Source organism: Martes martes (assembly GCF_963455335.1).
Source record: "Martes martes genome assembly, chromosome: 3".
NCBI lineage: Eukaryota > Metazoa > Chordata > Mammalia > Carnivora > Mustelidae > Martes > Martes martes.
Genome location: NC_137890.1, coordinates 160,549,266 through 160,575,294, shown reverse-complemented (window position 1 = coordinate 160,575,294; position 26,029 = coordinate 160,549,266). Strand labels below are relative to the sequence as shown.

Below are 26,029 nucleotides of genomic sequence, written 5' to 3'. Positions count from 1 at the left end.
CATCACATGACCACGAACCTGCTTCAGCTACGGCTCCCGGCAAGGACCAGTTCCGGCCGTTCTCGCATCTCTCCCGGCCCGCTGCGGGCCACTCAGGCCGGTGCTTTGCCGGGGCGCCTCTGTGCGCTCGGCCAACGGCCTCTGGGAGAGCCGACCGGAACGCCCCGGGAGCCGGCGGCCGGAGGCCCTCGCCGGGAACCCTTCAGCGGGCCCAGGGGTAAGTGCTGATGCCTTCCCGACGCGGGACCCGTGGCCCGTGGCCCGTGCCGGCCTCCGGGCCTACCGCCGCGGCCATGACCCTCCGGCCGAAGGAGGTTACCCGCGGTGGCCCCGGCCGGTCCATGGTGTCGCCGCGAGTCCCAACCCCCGGGCTCTGGCCTTGCCACCCCCTCAGGACCTTGCCGCCTCCTCGGTCCCTGAAGAGAGCAGCACAAGCTCCCGCGAACGTTTTGGGGCTAACCTGACGACCCCCCCTTTCTAGTTCGGGGTCTCATTTTGACAGCCCGGTGGGATGGTGTTGGGAAACACTGGTGGAGACGTCCTGAGAACTTGAACGCGGAGCTTGGCTGGGGTTTTCCCTCATCCTTCCCGGCAGAGGCCCTGGCCCCTTTCAGAATGACCTTGGGCCAGACGCCAGCCGGCTTGACAAGTAGTTTTTTGTTTTTGTTTTTACTTCGTGGGAAAGACGTGTTTGCAAAGGAAGGCTCTGCTGGAAGCTGGTCGGCCGCCGGAGGCCCGGGGTCGGGTGGGTCCGTGAGCACGCTTGCTCCCAGGTGTGGATGCTGGGAGTTAGTTGCTCCTCGGGTTTCCTTCCAGGAGCTGGGAAGCCGGAGAAGGAAAGCTCGGGTGCCGGTTCTGCTGAGCCTCTGACCTTCGCCTGCAGGACGAGGCCCCTTGGATGGTGCAGGAACACCCCGGGCCGTGTCCTACAGCGTTAGAGCAAGGGGCGCTCTGTAGGGATGACGACCCTTTCCAAGTGGTGACAGCTTTTCATTGCGGCAAATAAGAAAAGCCCCACAGCCCTTGTTCCCTCACGTAGAGCCAGTTGTATTCAAGCCTCCCATCCCCTCACCGAGAGACTTGACCTGAAGGACCTTAAGTGTTTTCTCTCCCTAAATGAAAAAAAAAAAAAAAAAAAAAAAGTTTCTTTCTGTGTCAATTTTGTCACCTAATGAGATCCCAAAGGAAAAACCCTCAGGAAAATGGATTTGGAAAGAATTAGAATGACTTAGTAAGACTACTAAGTAGTCTTCTCCCCGTGTAATTAAATTATGTGTAGGAGCTGCTATCTTTTTGGTTTCAAACCCTTGGGGATTGGTTTTGCTGTTCTTTCCAAAAGGAAATTGTGTGTACTATCCCTTCCTGTCCGATAGGGCTGCCTCCTTTTAGGATTACAAAGTTTAGCATTTGCTTTCCTCCCTTCTGCTTTTGAAACTTGTTTTCTGTAGATTCATACCCTTATTTTAAAATTTGTGGATTTGTGTTTTTTCAAGTTATTGGTTACTTTTCTTTCAAAACTGCAATTAATCCTGGATTGCTCTACCCTAATTTGTTAATGCACCTATTTTTTTAAGTATAGTTGCTTGAAAAGGGAATGGAAACAGGGTGACCTATATAAAAACCTTCAACTAGGTCCACAACAATAAGTGATAAAGAACTGGATATTTTTTTTCATAATTGGAGAATTATATGAATCTTTGTAACCACAATCAATTTGACCCAAGTTGTTTCTGCAACTTCCTGGACTATTTCTCTGGGTTCCAGTGGTCTAATATAGAAAATAAGAAAGTCAAGTTTGAGTCATTGTGTCCCACATTCCGGACATTTTCCAGGAGTGGAATTTGACTTGATTCTAGATAGTATATGGATGAGGTTTTTTCTTTTAGTTATGTTTTTGTTACATGTATTTATATATGTATGGTTTAAGGTAGTGATGTAAAGTTTCCTTTTAAAATACATTTATTTAAGATGTTTAAAAGTTGAGCTAAAAAATGTAGGTAAGAATAAATGCACTGTGGGAATGTGGAAAAAACTATATAAAATTGGTAAATTATTGGTGTTTGGGAACTCAAAGGCTTAGAAATTAGAGGTTAAGATCTTCTGTGATTCTGAGAGAGATTTTGTCTCCTTAATTATATGATGGAGAATCATGTACCAGTTGACTGGTAGTCTGCAATGACAGAACCTCTGGAATTAATATCTTAACTCCAGATGAGAAGTTTGTTTTATGTATTGCCAAAAGATAATACCAAAAATGCTATAGTCTAATGGGGGTGGATAGATTCTGATCTAATTAGGACAGTACAGTCTTATATCTTAGAAAAGTTCCATTTGCTTTTTAAATTTAAGTAGCTCAAATAGGTTACAGGAGAATTTGGCTTTTTCTAGAAGTTGTCTTTTCAGCATCTGTCTTTATGATCTAAGTCTGTGCTATTTTACAGACAGATTCTCATAAGACAAGAGAATAGCACATTTCAGAGAGATAATGTTCTGATTATATGTGTTCCTTGTTTATTATAAAACTTCAATTTATAGTGTCCCAAGGCTGTAATTCTTTTGAGATGTCTCTTTTCAGTATCATATCTGAATATAGTCTCTTATTGTGCTTCATCTATACACAAGTATTGGAAGAGTTTCTCCTCTAGAAAGATGCACAAGAATTAGAGATTGCCTGTGGGGACCTAGGTTGCTATAGGGTAGGGTCTGGTGGGACACTGTTTTCTCTGAATGTTCTTGTGTGCTTTGTAACATGTGCATATATTACTGGTTCAAATTCAAATATTGAATGAAAGTTGTGAATGAAATAAATATGAAATTAAATTAAGTATTGCATGAAAATAGCTGAATGAAAATTTAACCAAAATGCATTTGTTCCTTCTTGATATATATGTATATACACATAAATATTAAGGGTCTTTCAAACTAAATATTTTTCATCTGTCACATTTTTCTAAATTCAGATCAGAGATGATGACAGTTCTTTATTTTATTTTACATTAACTAATGAATGCTTATAGGCCCTGACTGTGGGATTAAGATTGGTAATAAGCTTGTTAATTTTTTCTTTATTGTACTAGTTTCTTAATGTAAGTTTGTATGTCTTTGGTGACTTATCATTTAGAGGATTTCCAGCAATGAATTCCTAATGTTGGTATCATGCAGGTTTTCAATTAGCTCCTGTTTTTCTCCCCTAGGGACAAAAGTGGCTCTAAATCCAGCACAGGCACAGTGAAGCAAGTTAAAGGATTTAATATGAAGCACAGAAGCAGATAGTGCCAAATAGCAAGCCGTAGTTGGTACACATTTGTGAGTACAAATTTTGTCTTTTGGCTCTATTTTCTTAGTCTTTAAGCCATCTGCATGCCAGATCCTTAAAATTCACACATTTTGGTAAAGAATAAAGGAGGCAATTTAGCAGTCATAACTAACCAGTTGTCAGGGCTTAGCAATCTGAGCAACCTCTCAGAACTCTCCTAAGCATCTTATTGAGGTGGTTCAAGGGTCGTAACACATCTCTGACGTAAAGTTTAGGAAATATCCCAGGCATGACTCACCTTTATGTCATCTTTACTTTTTATTGCCCTTGATTTATATATAATATCTTTTGCTGAAAATTCAGTGTAATTTGACTTTTGAAGTCATTTCCTTTCAAAGAAACCATTACTTATACATCAGGTTTTTAGGTATCTCAAATACATTTACTTCTGCCCTTTATATTCTCTTCATGATTTCTTCATTTGTATTGTACTTAAGCCTTAAAAAAAGGAAAGGACTTTTTTTTCCCCCATTCAGAATATAATGATTAAAAGGAGTCTTATGGCAAAAAAAATTTTTTTTACTCTGACTTTATATACATTTGATAATCCTGTTTGGAAAATCATAAAATAGTGACTGTGTGTAAAATCATCTTTATGATTTTTGAGGTATAGAATAACTCTGTTTAGAAGAAATCTGAAAACTGTTTTTGTAGACCAAGTCTTAGAAGATAATATGAAATAGATATTTACTTGTATTCATGGTTTTTTAAATAAATGAATTGTTGAAATACTGATCTTTATTCTTTCTTTTTTACAGCTGGAAAAGCAGTGTCCGTGTTGTTATGTACACCTCCAAAAAAGTTCAGATCTGTAGGGGAATTGTTGTATAAAATAAACTGAACTACAGGGTAGCAGTATCTTAATAGCTATTCTAGACGTGTATTTACTGTATTAAAAATGAGTAAAAGAACAAGCAATGACACACCACTAGGAAGGTCAGTGACGTTTTATTCAGTTGAGCTGGTATTATAGGCTTGAGAGATAGTGGCTTTAAAGCTGATTGCCATAGGCTAACCATGTTCTTCTGCACTTCTTTCAACATTTTATATTTGGGGGGTAACTTTCCTTTGCATTTTCCTGAAGCATGGATCCTTCTCTAATTTAGAAGGTTATTCATGCATTTGTACTGTCTTTCCCCTTAAAGGCATGTCATGCTTTTTAAAAATATACATGTAAATATGATACTAAATACAGATTAATGTGAAGCTTATAATCCCATGAAACATGCATACAGGAAGGGTTTATTGCTACATATTCTATATTTGGTGTTCATTGCATCTCAGTAACCAGGTATACATTCAGTAAGAGAAGTTTGAATTTGTATCTTGTGATTTTTCAGGGGACTACATTTTTTAAATAAATTTAGAATTAGCCTTACTTACTTTATGAATTTGATTTTCATCATCAAAAGGTTTTATTTTGTTCATGCATGACAGCAATTCCTAATTTCATTTTTATAAAATCCTAGCAGCTTTCCCTCAAATTATTAACTAGGAAATTTTAATTTAAGTTTTATTTCATTATATGTGTGTGCACATTTGTCTTGTAGTTATACAATAATTTTAAAATTTGCTCTTAACCAATATCCTCAGGGTGCCATTTCAGCTGATAAGTGAGAAGGCATTATGTTGAGGAAAACATTTTCTTCAATCTTTTACTTTCACTTTGTACGTGTTCAATACAAATAAGAAGTCTCCTTTTGCGCTTCCTACAAGGTATTGTCTTCTAACTTCACTATGTAAAGAAGACTGACATTTTAACAGTCACCCCTGTCTTTAAATTTTTGCCCATAGAGTGAGTGGGGCAGCCTTTCCTTCTCCCACTGCTGCTGAGATGGCGGAGATTAGTCGAATTCAGTATGAAATGGAATACACCGAAGGTATTAGTCAGCAAATGAGGGTTCCGGAGAAATTAAAGGTAGCACCACCAAATGCTGACCTGGAACAAGGATTCCAAGAAGGAGTTCCAAATGCTAGTGTCATTATGCAAGTTCCAGAAAGGATTGTTGTAGCAGGTATTTTACATTTGTTCATAAAGTTGTCTGATAAATCTTTGTTTTTTTGTATTTTTATGAAAACTTATGGGTTTTTCAAAACATTATTTAGAAAAGGGGATGGGAAATAAAACTTTACATTATTTTCAAAAGTTTAATAAAACTGAAATTTCAAACAGTGTTTTCTAATAATTCAACTAATTGATACAAAATTTACCTACAGAAAATACATGTAATTTTTAAGTGTGAAGTTTGATGAGTTTTGACAAATGCATATACTCTTGTGACCTTCTATAGAACATTTTCATTATCCTGAAATATTCCCTTGTGCCCCATCTCCTTTATTTCCTCCCCCTAAAGTCCACGCAACCATAATCTCCTTTCTATACCCGGAGACTAGATTCATCTTTTATAGGGTTTTGTATAAATGGAATGATACAGTTTATACTCTTGGGTCTGGCTTTTGCTTAGTGTAATGTTTTTTTGAAATTCTTTCGTGTTCTTGCTGTGTCAGTTGTTCATTCCCTTTTATTGCTGAGTTGTATTCCACTATGTGAATATACCACAATTTGTTTGTGAATTCATCTATTGATGAAGATTTGAGTTGTTTCCTGTTTGGGGCTGTTAGGAATAAAGCCTCATTAAAGTGCATGTTCTTGTAGGATGTGTGTTTTCATATATCTAGGAGTGGAATTGCTAGATTATACCATAAGTTATATTTAACTTTATGAAAAACTGTCAAGCTGTTTTTGAAATTGATTGTACCTGTTATGTCCCCATCAGTGGTGTATGAGAATTTCCATTGCACCACATCCTTGCCAACACTTTGAAATGTCAGTCTTAATTTTATTCATTCTGGGGATGTGTAGTGGCAGATACATTTTAATGAAACCGCTGTCTTTTCAAAACCTCCCTCCTTTCCTTTTTTTTTTTTTTTTTTTTTTAAACACTCCTAGGAAATAATGAAGACATTCCATTTTCAAGACCAGCAGATCTTGACCTTATTCAGTCAACTCCCTTTAAACCTCTGGCACTAAAAACACCACCTCGTGTACTCACGCTAAGTGAAAGACCACTAGATTTTCTGGATTTAGAAAGACCTCCTCCAACCCCTCAAAATGAAGAAGTAAGTACAGTTTTAATGTCAACTGAATTTGAAATAATATAGGTAAAAGCAAAAGATAAAGAAGATTGAAAGCTGTAACTCCTACATTAGCAATATGTAATGAAAGCCTTCCACATGGACCATTGCTTACCATAAATTCTGCTACATAGATAACCCAAATAAGATATTATGCTATTTTTTAAAGTTTAAATGTTATGTTTCAGGAAAATGGAAGTTTTGTGGAAGTCATTAACATTCACATGGTCTAGATGGAAGAACTTTTATGACTAGGAGTTATACCTTAAGCAATACTGAAAGAGTTGGGAAGTTTAGCATAGAAAATTAATACATCACTTTATTACAAAAGAAGTCTGGCAAAGAGGACAAGGAAAGCTCTTTTTTTCCTTGATACTACTTAGTATAGCTTGCTAAAAAGCCTGACTAAGTTAATGCACCTTGTAACATTAATAGCCCTATTGACCGAGATATGGCAACTTGGACTAATGAGATGTTAGTAGCAAAGTTCAGATGTTGCCTCTCCCATTGATTCAGGGCCAATTTTGTAAAATTTCTTTTCTGAGATGATACTTAGAGTTGCAGCTTTTACACTGTAGCTTCTGAACTTCTGTGTTGTCATGAAGCTAGCATAAGACAATATGCAAACATATGTTTTTACTGATTGTGGAACTGCCTGTGTGTCATTGTTCATGTTAGTCCTTTCCAATGAGGGTAAAGTATCCATATAACCCAGAGGAGTGCAATGTCCTAGTACCAGGGAGGCCTTTTCTTAGCTTGGAAGTTTTTGCTGAGGTAATGAGATAATACAGGTGCCAGTTTGGACATTCTAGATACATGCTTGGTGAAAAGCACTGAATTTGAGTGTTCACATGGTGAAAAGGCACTGAGATACTTGTAGAATTGTATTTATTTAACAAACATTCTTTGAGCTTTTGTGTAAGACCCTGTGTAGTGAGATAGAGTTTGTGCATGCTGGCATGAGTGAGGGAGAGACACTCATACACAGAAGATGCAAAGCTCTCAATAGCAAAGAATAATGCAGGGTATGAGAATTGTCCTGCAAGATGAAAGTTATCACAGCACGCTTTCAGTTAGAGGCCCTGCTTCCTAGCCCCCACACAAAAGTTCCCAGTGGAAATTACTGCTGTGGATAATAATGTCTTGGGGTGAGGATTCTACCAGGGGAGAAACCCTCCCTGTAATATTCTTCGAGTTTTGTTTTCCTTTTGATCTTTCTGCTCCCACTATTTTAGATAACTTAACTGCCTACTTGGTGAGAATAATTGATTGAAAACAAGTCAGGCACTTTCTTGAGTAATTACTTTTAAGAAAAAAAGTTTACCGGGATTGCCCTCAGTAGACCTATGGGGTTTACTCCTGCAGTAGTACAAGTACATTTAGTCAAATGTGGTAAATGCCCAAAGTATATAGCACCGGAGTAAAAAACTTGGGTTGAAAATGAGACCTAATTCTGAACGCCTGTTTTGCTACTTATTAATGACATAACCTTGGGTAACTTATTTATTAATTCTGAGGCTCATCTCTAAAAGAAAGATAAGAATAATGCCAAGTATTTAAGATTATTGTGAGAATAACTATAATAACGCATGTAATGTGTTTAGCACATGTTCTAATTTATGTTAAAAGCTTGTATGTTTAAATACTATTGTCATAAAAGTTAAATTCCTGTGGCAGGAGCCAAATCCTGAGATGCAAGAAAGGAGTTTCAGAGATTAGTACCCACTGCCTATATTGAAAGGAAAGCAAAGATGATGACCTGTACCTCAAGTCCATGGAAGGGTCCTGCAGCCTTGAAGACAATCAGCCTCTTGACTAGAGGGGAAAGGAAAAAGAACCAGAGTTCTAGTAGCTTCTAGAAGATGGATTGAAAGAGAAGGCCAGTAAGACCCTGAGTGCTGCTCTGATGATTCATTCAGATCCTAGTCAGAACCTATAAAGTGAGATCCCCTGAATCATTGACTCTGTAGTAGTCCTTTTGCAGCATATGTCAAGGTTTCTCAGCCTTGGCACTGTTGACATTTTGGACCTGATAATTCTTTGTTGTGGTGAAAGCTCTCCTTTTGCATTGTAGAGTGTTTAACAGCATTCTTGATCTTTGTGCACTAAATACCACAGGAATCCTCCAAATCATGAAAATCAAAAATGTCTCTAATAGCTAAAAAAGGTGGAAATAATCCCAGTGTCCATCAACTGAAGAACAGATACACCAAATGTGATATATCCATATGGTGGAATATTATTCAGCCGTAATAAGGAATGAAGTACTTACACATTATACAACATGGATGAACCTTGAAAACATTATGCTACATCAAAGAAGCCAGACAGAAAAGACCATATATTTTATGATTCCACTTACATGAAATATCCAATAGGCAAATCCATAGAGACAAAGCAGATTAGTGGTTGCCAGCAGATTGAGGGAAAGGGGAATTGGGAATGACTGCTTAATCATTATAGGATTTTCTTTTGGGGTGATAAAAATGTTCTGGAGCTAGGTAGAGGTGATGGTTATACATTCAAATGCATCAAATACACTGTATTGTATAGTAGTTTAAAATGGTAAATTTTATGTAATGTGTAGTTCATCACAATAAAAAGAAAGGAAAAATTCTTTCCATTCATTGCCAAATGTCCCCTTGAGGGCAAAATCACCCTTGAGAACCACTGGCCTATGGTAAGAAAGGAGACTATAAGAAGGTGGCTTATGAAGAATGCTGTAGAAATTGTTGTCTAAAATGTTGTCTGACACAATGAATAAGTTTGCAGAAAGTAACTGTACTTGAATTCCTAAACTGGCTTGAAGAACCCAAGGGAACCCATGGAAAAGGCTTAAAGCATGATGCAGATAATCCTCTCGCATAGACAGGGTTTATAAAATCTGGAGGCTTGGCTGGTAGAGAGGAAGTTGATGAACCCTTTCAATATACCTCATCTGTACATGGAAGGCCACTCTAGGACATGACCATCACTTGATGATTCTACCTGCAGGAAACTAATGAAAGCAACCAAGTACTAAACTGATCTGGGCAAGAAACTGCAAAATAACCAAATCATGACAGTTCTTAGTGTTCTTAGCATTGCTTAGGCCGTATAAATGAGGAGGGAGGAATTTTAAGCCTATTATCAGACACAGAGGACCCTAAGGCCTACAGGAAGTTACCTGAAGCTGGGAAACTTTCTCAGCTTCAGAACTGAATACAAGTTTTTATTTTTATTTATTGATTTTTATTTATTTATTTATTTGACAGAAAGAGAGAATGAGCACAAGCAGGGAGAGTAGGAGAGGGAGAAGCATTCTCCCCGCTGAGCAGGGAGCCCGATGTGGGGCTCGATCCCAGAAACTTGGGATCATGATCTGAGCCGAAGGCTGCCGCTTAACCAACTGAGTCACCCAGGCGCCCCAGAACACAAGTTTTTAAATGGGTAGTCAGTGCCGGTTGGTTCTGAATGACATTTAAAAACCTTGAATTGTCAACTAGATTTCAATACAGCTGGAAAAAAATAATTTTAAAAAATAAAAAAAAACCTTGGATTGGGGGCGCCTGGGTAGCTCAGTGGGTTAAAGCCTCTGCCTTCGGCTCAGGTCGTGATCCCAGGGTCCTGGGATCGAGTCCCACATCGGGTTCTCTGCTCCGCAGGGAGCCTGCTTCCTCCTCTCTCTCTGCCTGCCTCTCTGCCTGCTTGTGATCTCTGTCTGTCAAATAAATAAAATCTTAAAAAAAAAAAAAACAAAAAAAACCCCTTGGATTGATAAAACTACCACCATGACTGAACTAAAGGGTGGAAATATTTAAAAGATGGTGTCCCTTATCACCTCAGGCTGTGTCCATGCACATTGGTATTACAGGATACAAGTTGGTCGTATTAGAAGGCATGACAAATGTATGGTTGTTTTTTTTTTAAAGATTTTATTTATTTATTTGAGAGAGACAGAGAGAGAGAGTGAGAGGGGAGAAAGTCAGAGAGAGAAGCAGACTCCTCGTGGAGCAGTCACTCAACCAACTGAGCCACCCAGGCGCCCCCGACAAATGTATGCTTTTGTCTGAAGTTGCTTTTTCCCTCCAGTATGGCAGTAGTATCAGGCTTAGTGTTCCTGGTAAATTATCTTTAAATCAGATTCAAATGGTGAAAATGGCAGACTTAGGATCCTCTAGTTTCCAGGCTGTGTTGAAGTCATAGACCTAATTCGTTTTCTCCTGTCACTGCCTGTCCTGCTTAATCTTAGTTCTCACACCACAACAGCAGGAATGGTTCTGATTTAGTAGAGGATTCATCCTGATCCCTATAGCATGGAAGAGCTGTTCTCTGGGGAGATGGAACACAGTGATCACAGGGATTCTCAAAAGACCAGTACTGCTCTCTGAATCAAGTATACTTGATTGAAGTGGTATTAAGAGATAGAGATATAGATAGAGATACAGAAATAGATATAAATATATCACCTATATATATTGCATATATATGCATATATAACAATATATTGTTATATATGTATATAAGTTGTATATAACTTAACACCTATATATATATACACATACATACACATATATATTGCTTTAAAGGAATTTTTATTTTTGGTTTAACTGTAAAGAGCTCTTACAGTAGGCTTCAGACTGACTCTTTTTTTGTCTCTAGAAGTGTTTTTTTTTCTTTTGCTGAAGTGGATAAATCGTTCATAAACCATAACCAAATCTACACCATGCTCTGAAATTATGTGCTGCATAGTATGCTTTTAAATTTTGTTGTCGTAGAATCTGGATTTATTCTCCATTGAAGGTGCTTGTAACCTGATTGTCTACTCTCAAGTTTTTAAAAAATCATCACTAGGTACTGATTTGCATTTCTTAAAATCTTAACTTTCAAGTCCTTCGGTTCACATACCAGTTGTCCTTTATAGTAAAGTGTACCTTTTTTTTTTAAACCATGAAGTTGCCATGGCTGTTTCTAGTTAAAAACAAAAACAAAAAACCCCTAAACGAACAGGAAAGTTAGTGATTATCATTGTTCTATTGCTCTGTATTTAAACCACCTTAAGTAACTTAAAAGAAAAGGGAAAAACCAAAATTCCATCTTGCTCATGGACCTGGATTCTGTGTGTGAAGAATTGCAGCTGGCATAGTGGGGAAGGCCTGTTTCTGTTTTACAATACCTGGGTCTAAGCTACGAAGTCTCAAAGCTAGGGATGACTTTGGATGACTCTACAGCCCGAGTTACAATCAGCTGATGGTTTACTCATGTGTCTGTTGATACTGGCTGTTGTCTGGAACCTGAACTACAGTTGCTGGTGATGCACCTACACATGGTCTTTCCATGTGACTCGTAGTAATCTTAACATCCTGGTGCCATTGTTCCAAACATGAACAGCTTAGGGAAGAAAGGCAGAAGCCTTATTGCTGTGTATGACCTGGTCTCAGAAGCCACATTGCATCACCTCTATAGCAGGCCACCCAATTTCAAAGGAAGGGAACATAAATCCTATCCCTTTAATGCAGAAGGTCAGTGATACATTCTGTAAGAAGAGCATGTGGGTTGGGAGCGTGTGGCTATTTCTGGAATGCCAAAACTTTTAAGCTAGTACCAAGGCTTTTTTTTTTGGTCTGGTTTTCAAATATGCAACCAAATTTGAATTTGCTTTAGTCCCAGAAGCCTGGAACATTTATTTGTAATACAAATATGTCCCATTTCCTATAATATATATGCCTTTAAAAACTGTTTTAAATTGTTCTTAAGTAATATAAGTGTATTATATAAATTACAATAAATAAAAATATAATTGTACCAAGTAAGATTGATATTTAAATAGAAACCAGAGGTAGTTTTTTCAGGAGGTTAAGAAGCATTCCTAGGTTTATCTGCATTATAATAGGTAGGGTTTTTTGTTGTTGTTGTTGTTTTTAACCTGTCTTTTGTACTCCTGCTTGACAGCAATCTTGGTTATGTTCTTTGTAAATTTTGTGAATAGCCTTGGATTAAGCTTCTTTTGATACTAAGGAGCTACTAGGCTACCAAGAATATTTTCTATTCCTCTCTCTTTCTTTGTGCCTCACAGATCCGTGCAGTTGGCAGGCTAAAAAGAGAGCGCTCTATGAGTGAAAATGCCGTTCGCCAAAACGGACAGCTGGTCAGAGCTGACTCCATGTGAGTAGAACCACTGAGCTGTGTATCTCCTTTATTAGTTTTCTCCATGTATTCTCCCATCTATTTCTAAATAATTCTTTTTTTTACTCCCAAATACTAAAAAAAGAAAAAAGTATGTGTTTTGTGCCTAAGAACCTGAGAAAAAAGTAAATGATTTGCTTTTAAGTGTTTGAAATCTGTTTTACATTTACATCAATTTTACATTTTTGCGGTTATTTTTATAGCCTTAAAATATGTTGTGAGAACTTTCCAGTAGCATTATCCTCTTCAATGTGGATGGCAGAATTCTTGAAGTATGATTTACTTTTTTTGGGAATTGCTTATTAAGTATACTTAAGAGAAATTGATAAATGTCAGTGCTCAGTTCTGTGCAGCCTTCAAAAATGTTTATCTAGCATGTAGGTTGAAAAAACAAAACAAAAAGAAAACACTTTAAGCAAGTGTCTTTATTTTCAAGTTACTCAGTTTGTCATCAGATTGTGAACTAGCCCTTCCAGCCCTGCTTCTAATGAGCCGTGGTAAACAATGTAGCTTAGGCAAGTGGAATTGTTTTACTTTTCGTGGATTATTGTTTAGCTCTCTGCCTACTGAGTGAGTCATTGAACTGTTAGATCCATTGCATTTTCCAAAAATACAAGTATGTTGTTTGAAGGGCTGTTTGTTTAGACTTTTCTTTTTCATTTGGTTGTATCATCATACTCTGATCTTAAAGCTACCCCACTATAAGATGTTTTAGATCAGGCAGATGTTTTTGTTGTTTCATTAAGGTTAATGGTTTTGTACAGATAAACTATCCCTTTAAAATCTCTTCAGAATTTTAAGTCTCAAATCCATTGGTGATTGTGGCTTTTCTAAATAGATGATTTAGAATGTTTATGTAAATTTATATATCTTCCTCATTCCATTTTTGGTCAGTTTTCATGAACTCATTCATCATGAACCATATTTGATGCCAAGCATCCTGTTAGCTTCTCTGGGAACTACAACAGAATTAGGAGATAGAACATCTCAGAGTTTGCAAATCTAGATAAAAGCAAAACACTTAAATGTATATACAACTAAAGTACAGGATAGTACAATATACCATTTGTGTTAAAACTACATCAAGTTCTAGTTTGGACCTGACTGAAGAATATAGGGATGCAGAAGGGCTTTGATGGGATTAGGCTCTCTCTTCTCTTGTAGTAGGTGCAAAGGAGAACTGTAACTGCTCTGATTTCTTGGAAAATCTTGAAACGTCTCCCAAAGTGTTCTGGTTATTCTGAAGGGTTATATAGAAAGATAGTGAGTGAAAATGAACATATCTCTCCTTCAGGAAGTACCTGAAAAGTTCAACCATTAATATGAAATTTTTTATGGTAATTATGTTTCTCTGAAGATACCTGGTTGGCAGGGATATCAGCTGGTCCATGAAATACATTTTTCTAGAATATTTTCAGATATATTACACAAATGGTAAAAAGGCTACATAGTTGATGGCTAGGATAGCTTCTTGATATTTAGTACCTATCAGAATGATTAAGTGTATGCCAAAGGGATTTTGTTATTCTCTATTTGAAATATTTTACAAGGTAGCGAAGGTTTCTAGTAAACTTTTCTGTTATATGAAGATGTGGCTTATTATTTAGGTCGCTAATAAATTTGAAATTTCACACCAGTGAGAAAAACAGGACTGTTGTAGGATAGCATCACTTTTGGTTTTTAAGTAACTATTGGTAGTTGAGTTGAAGAGAAAGGAAACAGTTTTACTATGTTTGAAAACCAGCCTAGAGAGGTATAATTTAGAGTGGATGATTAGTTCATAGGTATTTTTGTAGTTACCAATAACTTAAGTTCCTCATAACAGAGAAGATTAGAGAGTTAACTAAGTTTTCTTTCTTTTTGTGTTTAAGTTGCCTTAATGGCACTTTCTAGCCGTTTAATAAAACTGTAAAGCTCATGTTTTAATTTTTGGTGGCAAAAATAACATGCATATTTAACTATACATTTCACAATGAAATTCTTATATTACCATATTTACATTAACCATACTTTTATGCTTCGTATGTTACCATGTCATGGTAAGATACTTAACCATCTTTTTGTTAATAATGTAACCTTGCTTTTTCTTCCCCTACCATTATTAATTTTAAAATTTATAATTCATCTGTAAGAATCTACATGTAGTTAACATTAGGAATTTTATATAATGAGCCCTGTTATATATTCAGTGTTGGTAATGTGGTAATGAAGAGATTGTTGATGTAAAACAGCTACATTTTACTTCCACTAATGTAATTACTAAACCTTTTTTGTCTTTACCTACTTTAGTCTCTTTGTAATGTAAAATTAACTATGTGTCATTATGCATGAACCTTTGCCTGCCTCCATTTTATTTTATTCCTTGGTTTGAAGAGTAGAAGTACATACAGACAGAAGAGCAGGAGCACTGGCCTTTGTTTTCTTAATGGCTTTCAAGAGTTAGTAGGATTGATTGTTGTCCACTATTGACACAAAAATGAATTCTGAACAGTAGACTTGTATCTAGCTTTTTTTTCTGTTATAAAAGCTGAATGTAAAAGAAGCATAATTATTATTTAAGGTGGCACAGATCAGATTCTGCCCCAAGAAATAAAATTTCAAGGTTCCAGGCGTCGATTTCTGCACCGGAGTACACGTAAGATTTTATCTGCTCTGCTTTTCACAACTAGGAGTTGTTTTAATTTTGCAGGCGTATGTTATACTAATATTTCACCAAGTAATCATCGTTTAATATCCTAATGCTCTTACTGTTTGGCTTTTCAGTACCTGGGTGTTAGGATTTCTCAAACTGTCATACATTTCATTAAGAAAAAAAAAAAAAGAGCTAGATCAATTAAGGAAGTTATGTATGATTTGGAGTGTAGCAGTAAAGTAAAATGGAATAATTTGAACATAAGGACCATGCATCCTTTTTTATTTTCTTTATTTTGCTTTGGTTGGTGTATTAGTTCTCTATAGAGTCAACTTAACCAGGTTTGGGCAATCCCAGTCTTTTTTTCAATTTTAGCACACTATCTTTTCTTTCCTTATTTTCATCCAGAAGGAGAATAGGGTTTAAGAGTGATTTGTCATTAAGGTTTGTTTTTTTTTTTTAATTCCAGAGATTAAAATGCTTAGAAGAATGTTTTGAGATCATTTAAACCAATTCTTTCTGTAAGTGTGATAGAGCAAGGTGTGGGAGTGACTGACCTCTTGTGGGGATATTTTAGCCTGCTGCATAGGAATTCAATAGCCGCGGCAGTTCTGGAGCCACAGGAGTTGATTTTTCTCTTAATATGCTTCTAGGAACCAGGGAATTGCCTCAGATAGTGGCAAAAATTAAGGTTTCCTATTTAAAATTTCAAGAGAAATGGAGCACCTGCGTGGTTGGTTAAACATCTGCCTTCGGCTCAGGTCATGATCCCAAGGTCCTGGGATTGAGCCCCACATCAGGCTCCCTGCTCTGTGGAGAGCCTGCTGCTCCCCCTCCCTCTGCCTGCAACTCCCCCTGCTTGTGCTCTCTGTCTGTCTGTCCCTCTCTCTCTCTCTCTCTCTGTGTCTCTATCTCTGTCAAATAAATAATTAAAATTTAAACGTTTTCAAGAGAAATGGTACAAAATTTGTGTTTCCATGAAAATTTTTTCTCCCCCTTTTCATGATTTTACTTTTACTGTTTTTGGAAGAGGTTGGAGCCTCACCAAAGAGGTTATACCCTCACAGTTTGAGAAACATTGTTCCTGTGAAAACCCTTGGGGAAAGAGGTACTTGACTTTGGACTGATCTTTTAATAATGACATAGTTATGCCAAATAAATTTTCATTTAAATTTTAGTTCTCACATTGGCTAGTGTTGTTTACTTAATATTCATGTAGTAAGATTTCATATAAGCATGAGGTAGATCTATTACTGATGAAATGATAATAGTAAACATGAGCACTTTCTTCAAAATTTCCTAATCTTGTGTAAAAGAAAAAGATAGACATTTTGCTGTTTTATAACATTACTTGGATCAATTTATTATCAAAGTACATTTCTATTTAATTACTAATATTATAACATTTGCTTTAATAATCCCAGTGCCTTGGCAATATGTTTACTTTTTTGCTTTTCACAATAATTCGCTTGTCAAAACTAAAGTCAGTACACCTGGGTTGGGTGGATGAGTAGACAGAGATAAAAAATAAAAAACCTAAACACTGTTTCCCTTCCACAGTTGATGCCAGTCAGGCTGATCGCTAAAATGGGCTTGCTTTTTTTTGTTGTTCTTAAATTTATTCATAAAAAAACACCTGCAAGACCACTTAAAGCTTTAAAAAGAAAAAAAAATTGCTAAAGTATTTATTACTTCTAATTATGGTAATTTTGGTCATTTGTAATTTAATCATTTGGTTCAACTATAGATGGAAATGTTAGTCAAGGGCATTTTATCTATACATATACTGCCCGAAGTAGTTAGCAGTTTTAAAAATAGTTCCTGTTCTATTTTTGGTGTTTATGAAGGATTATCAAATAAATACTGAAAAGTAAGTTAAAGTTCTTACTAATCTTTGGAACTTTAACTTCTTTTGAGAAACAACCAGAAATCCAAATATGCTTTTGATTTTGGTCTTTGATGAAATAAATGTCTTTACTAGTATTGATAAGGACTTAATTTCATCTTTTATCCTTCTATATAAATGTTTTTTCTTATTAAGTTATAATTGAAGATCATGTAGGTTTTTTTCATTTGTTATCATATTCCAATTTTCATATCATCATGCATAGAATCTTAGAATCAGCAGAGATCTTATAGACTGTTTTCAAACTCAACCTTCTGTGCATTCCTTCCTAAGAATTCTTTGCAGTTATTCTGTTTTTGCTTGACTACTTTATAAATGGCCACCTGATTTCCTGTGTACAGACAGGAGATACTTGTACTTTTAGAACTTTAAATAAATAGTTCCTATTACTTGTTTCTGACAAAGTTATTTCTCTTGAAGGAAGTAACCCTTCTGTAATTTTTAGTGGACAAAAATCCGTCAAACTTCTGTCGTGCATTTGGATTTAGTTTATTGACATTGTTGCTCCAAGATTATAATTCTAAATACTGATTATTATAGTCTTTAATGTATTAGTGTGTAGCTAATGTATTTACTGATGCAGAATGATGTGCCAGATGTTTGATTTAAGCCCCCAAATGCAAAGACAAAAAAATTTCAATTATATCAGAATATTGTACTGGTGAGTCTTTTACAATTTAAGTAAAGCCAAGTTTGTTACCAGCTCTATCAAGAGAGTGTAAGTTGGATTGTTTGTTTATAGTTATAGAACTGGCCTTCTTATTCCTGCTTCTGGTGACACTTTTCTAACATGAATTCAGTCTGCTCTCTCACAAAGAGCAAGAAGTTCAGGTTTTCCCTGTGCTCCCTAAAGAGAGGGCTGAGTACAAGGCTAGTACCTAGACTTGGTATCCCAGATTTACTCTTCTTGGACGCTCAATATGGGTTTGGCCATGTATCATGGGTCAGTTGATAAATTGGCTTATATATATTAGAGAATCTCTGGACAGACATTTAGGGTAATCATCCATGAGCACCCAAAAGTTTGCATTTATCTTGACAACAACAGGCCAAATTCCTGTGGTGAATTAGCCCTGATAAATTAATTTCTCAATATGCCAAGTTATGGCTTAGATTTTTTTCTTCTAAATAGTCTTTGGAAAACATGGCTTTCTTATTTATAATACTTCTCACTTTGAATCATCAAGACTTTCAAAGTTACAAAATTGTGGATTTTGTTTTTAATGTTCTGGGGACTCCGGGAACAATATTAGATGTCAGCTGTCCTTTCAAAAATGATCCCATTTATGTTGTGGTTTCCAAACAAAATGCATGTTGAGTTAGAAAAGATTACACAAGTCAAAATGAAAGATTTTTCTCTTTTCAGTTGTTCACTGTCTGTTTCACTTTCATTCTTTTGGATGAAATACACAAGGATGAGTTTTAGCCTAAGGCGTTTTTGCACTGACACTGAGAAAAAGCGTTGAGCCCACATCCCAGGGTCAGGGTCCTTTTATTGCAACAAAGCCTCTTAATGTAACAAACCAGATGGCCAAGTCCTGGTATCACTTAAATACTTCACACAACTGATCATCCCCTAACATTAAACTGCTCTCTGAAAATACACCAAGCTCCAGAGTTTATGTTAGAACTGTAAAATTGCTTCATTCAAATATGTTCAGCTTTTATGAAGCACTGGCAATGGAGCCAAAGAAATTGTGACTCTCAGCTTACACAGGAAAGAATGATTAAGATTATGTCACCAAGAAGCCCAGAAATGGTTGTTTAACATCCATCTGGATAATTTAAGAACTCTCTTGCCTCTCTGTTCACTCTCTGCACAGAATTGGGAGTAGTTTTATGTTTTAGTCATTTAGCTAGAGACCATATGCTTTAATATAATTAAGCTATCAAAATGCTTTTGTTACAGCTTTGTGAAACTTTAATTCATTTTTAATTTACGCATCGTAAACTCAGCTTGCTTCCTTGTCTTTGTGAAGTATTTGCAATGGCATTTTCATGGGATCATTTTGATTCACGTGTTTGAACTCTGACACCTGTATACTAGAACTCTCTGTCTTAATCTTCTCACCATCCATAAGTCACAGTGCAGTGTTGGTTGTTAGAGGTTTGATTGACTGGATTGGATTACATACATCGAGTAATGAATGCTGCTTCTCCAAGGCTTGGGGTTGAACCCACTGCTGCTTGCTGTAGTTCTCTTCCTGCTCCAAAGTTGTTTTTTCATATTCGGTTTGTTTAATTTGATGTGTAAGGCTACACAGTCACAGATGTTGCATTGTAGCTGTTTTTTAAAACAATTTAATATGTTTATTAACTTGTTTGGTTTGACTGTTTTCATAGGGGAAAGTGAAGGGTGGGAAGAGGGACAAGAAAACTAAGATAATCCTTAAAATATTAAGTGTTTGGGGAAACTGATCAGCTGAAGTTTTATAAAAATCTGACTTGAGTGTTTTTCTCTTCATTTGCTGTGCTGTGTAAACAGTGTGACACCATCGCCACAACAGGTTCGGGTCTGTCCTCCCCAAATGTTACCTGAAGACGGAGCTAATCTTTCCTCTGCTCGAGGCATTTTGTCGCTTATCCAGTCTTCCACCCGTAGGGCTTACCAGCAGATCTTGGATGTGCTGGATGAAAATCGCAGGTGATTGGCCATCAGTGACTCTTGCTAGCTGTAATGCATATTTTTTTTGGCTCCTTGTTAGTGGGCTGTGGTGTCTTTCTTTTGTGTTTGCACCTTCGTCTCTTTCCAAGATGCAGTGGTTTAAAACAACTTGCTTTGCTTTCTTTTAATTTGGGATTATTGTCCAAAATTCACATTTCACAAGATTCTGTTAGCTTCTCTTTAGTCAGGGAGAGTATTCAGTTAATAACTATATACACGAAGTATGATGATTTTTTTCGAAGGTTTCGTTGACCTCTCCTAAGTACTTGACTCCATTGGAATATGCAGAGGCCTACTGTTGGACTAAGTGTAGGATGTTGGACTAAAGCACACTGATTTTCCTTAGTAAGTCTTTTGACTGAATCAATTATGATACTAATATGGTTGGATTAATGAAGCAAATCTGAGAAGACAGTATCAGTGTAGCTGCCAGGACACTTTTTTACTTTCCTTTTAGCTACGGATTTCTAGGCCTGTACTGAAAACCTCAAGTGCTATTATCTTTTATAATAATACTGATATTTTTCAGTATTGATAACTTCTCTCACTTTTGAACATCCCCAAGTGAAATCATGAGAAGTATACTTGGACCTGCTCATGCAAATTCTTTTTTGCCTGTATTTCAGATATAGATATAGATATAGATATAGATATAGATGTAGATGTAGATGTAGATATAGATTTCTTTTTTTGCCCTTGATTCTTTACTACATAGTATTTTTAAAAGATAAAATTTGGGGAGCTTTTTGGCATGGTGTGGGAAAAGTATAGGCACTTTCATTTCAACTCCAAACATTTTATGTCATGACTCTGTGAGTCACTGTTTGAATTTTTATGGTCATTTTAGAAGACTTAACTTTTGAAGAATGCCCAGTAAGTTCAGCTGGCCCTTCCAGGAAACCTTGTTTCGTACCTTAGGAGTTGATATGTCTTATGGCTCGCTCTGAACAAACTTTCTTGGTGAGTGCTTTTGAACCTCATACAGGCCTCAGAGGTTTTACCGTACTTCATGAACACTTGTCAGTACCATCGACTGGTGTTTCTAAGCCTTCCCAGGGTTAATGCAGTGCTATCCATTTTGGGCCCCAGAACTTAAAGCTGCACCAGAAAGAGCTTAAAACAGAAAGTTCATAGCAAGGAAAAATTATATATGCGTGTATGTATATGTGCATTCATGTATATGTATGCATGTGTGTATACATCTGCATTCCCCTCCCCGTGGGTTTGGAGGACTGTCTTAGAGTATTTGCATCCTATAAGAAGCAGCACGGTTCAGAAGAAAGAGCATGGATTCAGGGAGCCAGTCAGATTCATCATGATCCGCCCCACTGAACAGCTAGCTACATGAGGGCCTTGGACAAATTACTTAGCTTCTTTGGGCCTCATTTTCTTCATCTATTCAAAAAAGAGATAGAGGGGTAATAATAATATTACCTAGTTTTCTAGATTCTTGTGAGGACTCTTCCTCCCCGCCCCCCACCATCTTTATTTAAGATATAGGTAATGATGGCCTCAATTTAGGGTCATGGCCGATGCTTTCAAATGATACTGAATATAAAGTACCTGGCACTTAAGAACTGATCTTCCCAAAGTCCTGTTTTCTTCTCCCACCTTAAAACAGCTTTAATCTTCACCAGGTATCCTCTTTCACTTTTTAATTACATTAGGTCCTTAGAAGAGACCAGATTATGAGGTCAAATTATGTCATATCAAATGCTGTTACACTGAAAATATCTGAATGAGAAAGATATTTATAAATTTGATATAGATTAAATAATTACAACTTCACAAAACAGTCCTCCATAATGGAAAATAATTTTGCTTCAAGTTAAGAAATACAAAATCAGAAATCTTACTAATGTAGAATTTACTTTGTATTCTTTTATTATGAAAACCTGTTTTGAGCCCCGAATGAAGGTTTCTTCATTTTTTAATTGTAGTGAATTGATGGCTTTAAAATCCATTCTCTGAAAAGGAATGATCTCTTCTTGTTCACTTAAAAGAGATTTTTTTAATTCATGAAGTAATTGTATTAATAATTCTTTGCTCCTGGATACATACCATTAGTTGTTACCTTAGAGCCTAAATGGTTAGATTCTATTAGTCTTACTGAATGCTTTCATTATTGAAAGGGCTCCTTTTTATTCTTTTTTTTTTTCATAATTGTATTTAAATTTCTTATGATCTAAATGTTGAGCAAGATTTAATCAGAATTGTAAGTACCAAATCAGTTTTTATTTCTATAAGGGAACTGTCCGGCATGACTTTGCAGATATAAGTAGGAATGTGAAATTTGGATAATGTTCTATTTGCATGATTATTAAAACAATATTGCTTATAAAGTTTTAAGTGCTTTTATGTTCCTTGCTCTGTATATCATTTTTTCTTTCCTATTTTATTATTCTTGGTGGTTATGCTAATGCAATATCCTGTCTTTGGTCTTCTGTCCTCACATTAGGTACAGTTAAATTAAGCTAGAATTATTTGGCAGGAAGAAAGAAAAAAAATGTCCTGCCTGCTTTATTATCATTAAAAAATGTGGATTCACAGTTGCTTGATGGAAGAACAAATTTTAGTTGACACTTCAGGGAACACTGTGGAAAGGTTTATGTACTATATTTTTGTTTTCCCTTCTTAATGAGAACTTCCTTGATCTAAAACCAAGCTCCACATGGAGACAAAGCTAAATCCTTTATACATATTAGAAGAGTTTATTTACACAGGTCAGTGCTGTGCATTTGGAAAATTGATGTGTCAAAAATTTAAATGCTGTTATGCTGATATGATTTAGTCCTTGGCTGACCAGGAGATGTCCATGTCTCCTGACATCTCTAGAACTCCATATCTCATTCTCTAAAGCAAAATATTAACATTTTGAAAAAGAAACTTAATTCTCATGTAAGAACATTATTTAAATATCAACAGATTAGTCATCCTTAGCATGTTTAAGTGTTATTTTTAGAAGGAACTTGATTATTTTTATATAGTTTTTCTCAAGCAGATTATATTAGCTTTAAATAGAATACGAAACCATTGTGTTAATAATTGATATTTTTGCAAGTATGCATATAAATATATTACTGTTTATTCACCATAGTGGTGTCCATTTTTTTAGTGAAGAAACATACTTTATTAAGTCAGAGCATTTATTTACTAAAAATGTTAATATACAAGTTAATGCGAGAACTTGGAGAGCCTTGGATCTCTCCCTTTTGCTGCTTAAATTACAAAACATTATTGTCAAACATCAAACTTAAAAAGATTTTTTTAATGTATTAAATAATACTTATGGTAGAAAGTGGTACTTGAATGAAGTTTCTAACTTTGCCAAATACCTGTCTAATTTACTTTTATATTATTATATGTGTCAATTGCCAGTGTGAGAAGACAAAATGAAATACGTTGTGAAAGGTAACTGTATTATTTTCTAGCTCTGCATTATAAAAGGGAAATCTCTGTGGTGGAATATGTTAAATATGGCAGATCCATATACCAGTGTGAATTTTTTAAGAAGAGCTTTAGGTAACACCCAGCAGGGGCTTCATTTAGTTGATGATTCTCCTATCAGTGTAACACAGGACTGTAGTGAAGTAAGTTTTCCTATGCCACAGAGTGAATATATGAGTAGGATGGGACAATTCAAAAGCCTGTTTCAAGCATATGTGATTTCTCACTGTTCTTTATTTACCTAGCACGATAGAAGTCTAACATGTCTCCCCCAACAGTCTCTGAATCTCTTATCCTCTGAGCCCCAGAAATTTCTTTAAGCACCAATAATGCCTTTAGGAAAGTACAAGCTAAACAGTAACATTTCCTTGTATGAATTAACTCGACAGAAAACAATGATTTGTATTGTATTGTAGCCAAAATTCTGTACCAACTTACAGAAAAATCTAGTTCATTTGGTATTAAATGTTTACTGTAATTAAGTATTGCCTTGATACTTCAATACAGGCAAAGACCTCATCAATACTTAGAGAATGAGACATTTAAAATAGAAGGTAATAATTCTTAAAATCCTTATAGGGACCCTATAGTTCAGACTCCTTTTTCTGGCTGGTAAATGTTGCTAATTACTTTTTGGGGACTTGACCAGCAACCACAGAGAGCTTTGACCAGCAACCACAGAGAGCTTTTGTTTTCTGATTTTTAAAAATGAAATTTAGTGAAAAGGTTACTCTGCTTACCTAGGTAGAGAACTAACTGTCCTCTAGAATCAAAGTGTGTACTGAAACATGAAAATCCCCACAAAGTTTTCCAGTGCACCTTAAGTCTTCATTCCCAGCTGCCCTGTATGTCACTCCTGGTTGTCTCAAGATGAGACTCCCACATTTGGTTGTACTTCTGTAATGTGCCCTAGCGTAGCCCTCAGAGCCTGTGCTCGGGACTGTCTCAGCTCCAGAACCAAGGCTAGCAGCTTTGCTCTCGACGGCTGAGGTTTGAATGAGACACAGCTACATTGAGATATCGGGTGTAAATCAAATGATTGAGGTGGGAGGGAAGGAATTGTGGGAAATGGGAGTTACTTGAAATGTTCAGTTTTTGAGACAGGGCTGTTGTTACCAGACGAGCAACCATGATCATGCAGGTGCTACTAACCGGTTGTTGACATGCTTCCAAAGTGGCTGGTGATTTTCTTTTTCCAACTAGAAAAGAGAAATTAGACCTTTTAAACAGGGTTGTCCTCTGTCTTGAATTTCATAAATTAAAATAATAGGCACCAAAGAAAATTTTTTTAATGTGCGTGCTGTCTTGTCACACAAGATCTATTCTTTTTGTTTTTTAACCCATGGTGAAACGTTAAATTTATGAAAATCAAAATGGAGGCCATGTAGTACAAAGATTTTTAAAGTATTTGAAAGATATTATATTGTATTGCAACATACAATATAATCCTATTTGACACTTTTTTGTCTTGTTTTTGCTTTTATTTTATTACTTCTCTGTTTCCTGATTCTGTCTTGTGCCTTCTCCCGCAAAAACCTGCCTTAGACCTGTGTTGCGTGGTGGGTCTGCTGCCGCCACTTCTAATCCTCATCATGACAACGTCAGGTAAATTTTGAGACTTTGTAATTATCAGGGTAAATAGTTGACTGAAATTGTATTTTGCAGGACATAATGCATGTAGTAGGCCTTTATATTATAGCTTGAACTTCTACAGATTTTCTCTCTGAGTACGACCTGCTTTTCTCTGAGAACAGCAAGCCTAGTCATTCATGACGCTTGTCTACTACAAGATGAAGAAAAATGCTTGACAGTTATGGTGTCTTGGGAACATCTGAGATATTTAAATATAGTTTTAGGAGCTTATAGACTTTCAGCATGATCTATAGCTTATAGATCATGCTGAAACACAGAAAAAGTCATCTTAAATCTTGTTTTATGTGCTTCATTTTAAGTGTAGTGTCACTTGCAGTGTATGGAGAAACCTTTGTGTAAGGTGTCATCTTCAATTGGGGGAAATCAGCATTCACAGTCTAGGAAGTCCAATGTTTAAAAAAGAAATTTAGTTTGAAGAGTTTTTGTCATTGTTAATTTAAGCTTTCCCTCTTATTTTTGCTCTTTTAGCTCTTTCAGACATACTTCTTAGCCTGAGTAATTATTTCTTCCTGTCATGCACGAGGACAGATAGAATGACACAGAGGAATCCTTAGGGTTCTAAGGTGCCCAGATCCCTATTTCCCATCTTCTGAGGAAAAGAAATTTGGTTGGTATTCACAAATACCATTACTGTCATTTTTTTCAGAGATAATTTTGCTTATTTTAAGCAGAAATGTATGATCCTTTGCAGTAGATTTAAAACTGTCAGCATCATTTCTATGATGAGAGGAATCTGGCAAGAGAAGAGGGAAACATCAGTTTCTTAATAATACTGAATTTGGCTTAGAGGAATTGAAACCTAGTTCCTTAGTGGTCCCTTACTACTTTGCTGACTGGTTTCTTTCACTGTATTAATTCAATCCATTGTAAGTTTACCCTTGAATATTTCCCCAAAGTTAGAACTTAAGTTTGTGATCCTTTTCTCTTTCTGTGAAAGAACTTTCAGTCTGTGATCTGACTTAGCATTTCTTAGTTTTTAGTTCTGATAAATATAGTGTTTAGTTTAAGACACACCTTAAAGTAATTTTTTTTTTTTTCGGTTGTACCTTGAGTTATATAGGTGTAAAGCCTTTGGCCATGTCCTTAGATTTCTTTGCAAATAAAGATTTC

At 36.2% G+C, this 26,029-nt stretch overlaps 1 protein-coding gene across 17 annotated transcripts in view; it reads left to right on the top strand.

The window, feature by feature from the left end:
- MFF (mitochondrial fission factor) overlaps window positions 1–26,029 on the top strand; it is a 31,650-nt gene continuing 5,621 nt past the window's right edge. The window contains exons 1-11 of one of the 17 annotated variants that reach the window (XM_080799815.1): window positions 49–217; window positions 3,195–3,306; window positions 4,075–4,252; window positions 5,111–5,331; window positions 6,267–6,436; window positions 12,507–12,595; window positions 15,177–15,251; window positions 16,279–16,356; window positions 19,640–19,798; window positions 23,198–23,230; window positions 24,812–24,871. In XM_080799815.1, the coding sequence (XP_080655941.1) occupies window positions 4,215–4,252; window positions 5,111–5,331; window positions 6,267–6,436; window positions 12,507–12,595; window positions 15,177–15,251; window positions 16,279–16,356; window positions 19,640–19,798; window positions 23,198–23,230; window positions 24,812–24,871 (923 nt within the window). In that variant the 5' untranslated portion in view covers window positions 49–217; window positions 3,195–3,306; window positions 4,075–4,214. Of the gene's footprint in view, window positions 218–3,194; window positions 3,307–4,074; window positions 4,253–5,110; window positions 5,332–6,266; window positions 6,437–12,506; window positions 12,596–15,176; window positions 15,252–16,278; window positions 16,357–19,639; window positions 19,799–23,197; window positions 23,231–24,811; window positions 24,872–26,029 lie in introns of all 17 variants that reach the window. The other 16 variants (XM_080799825.1, XM_080799826.1, XM_080799831.1 and 13 more) reach the window with 16 other exon arrangements.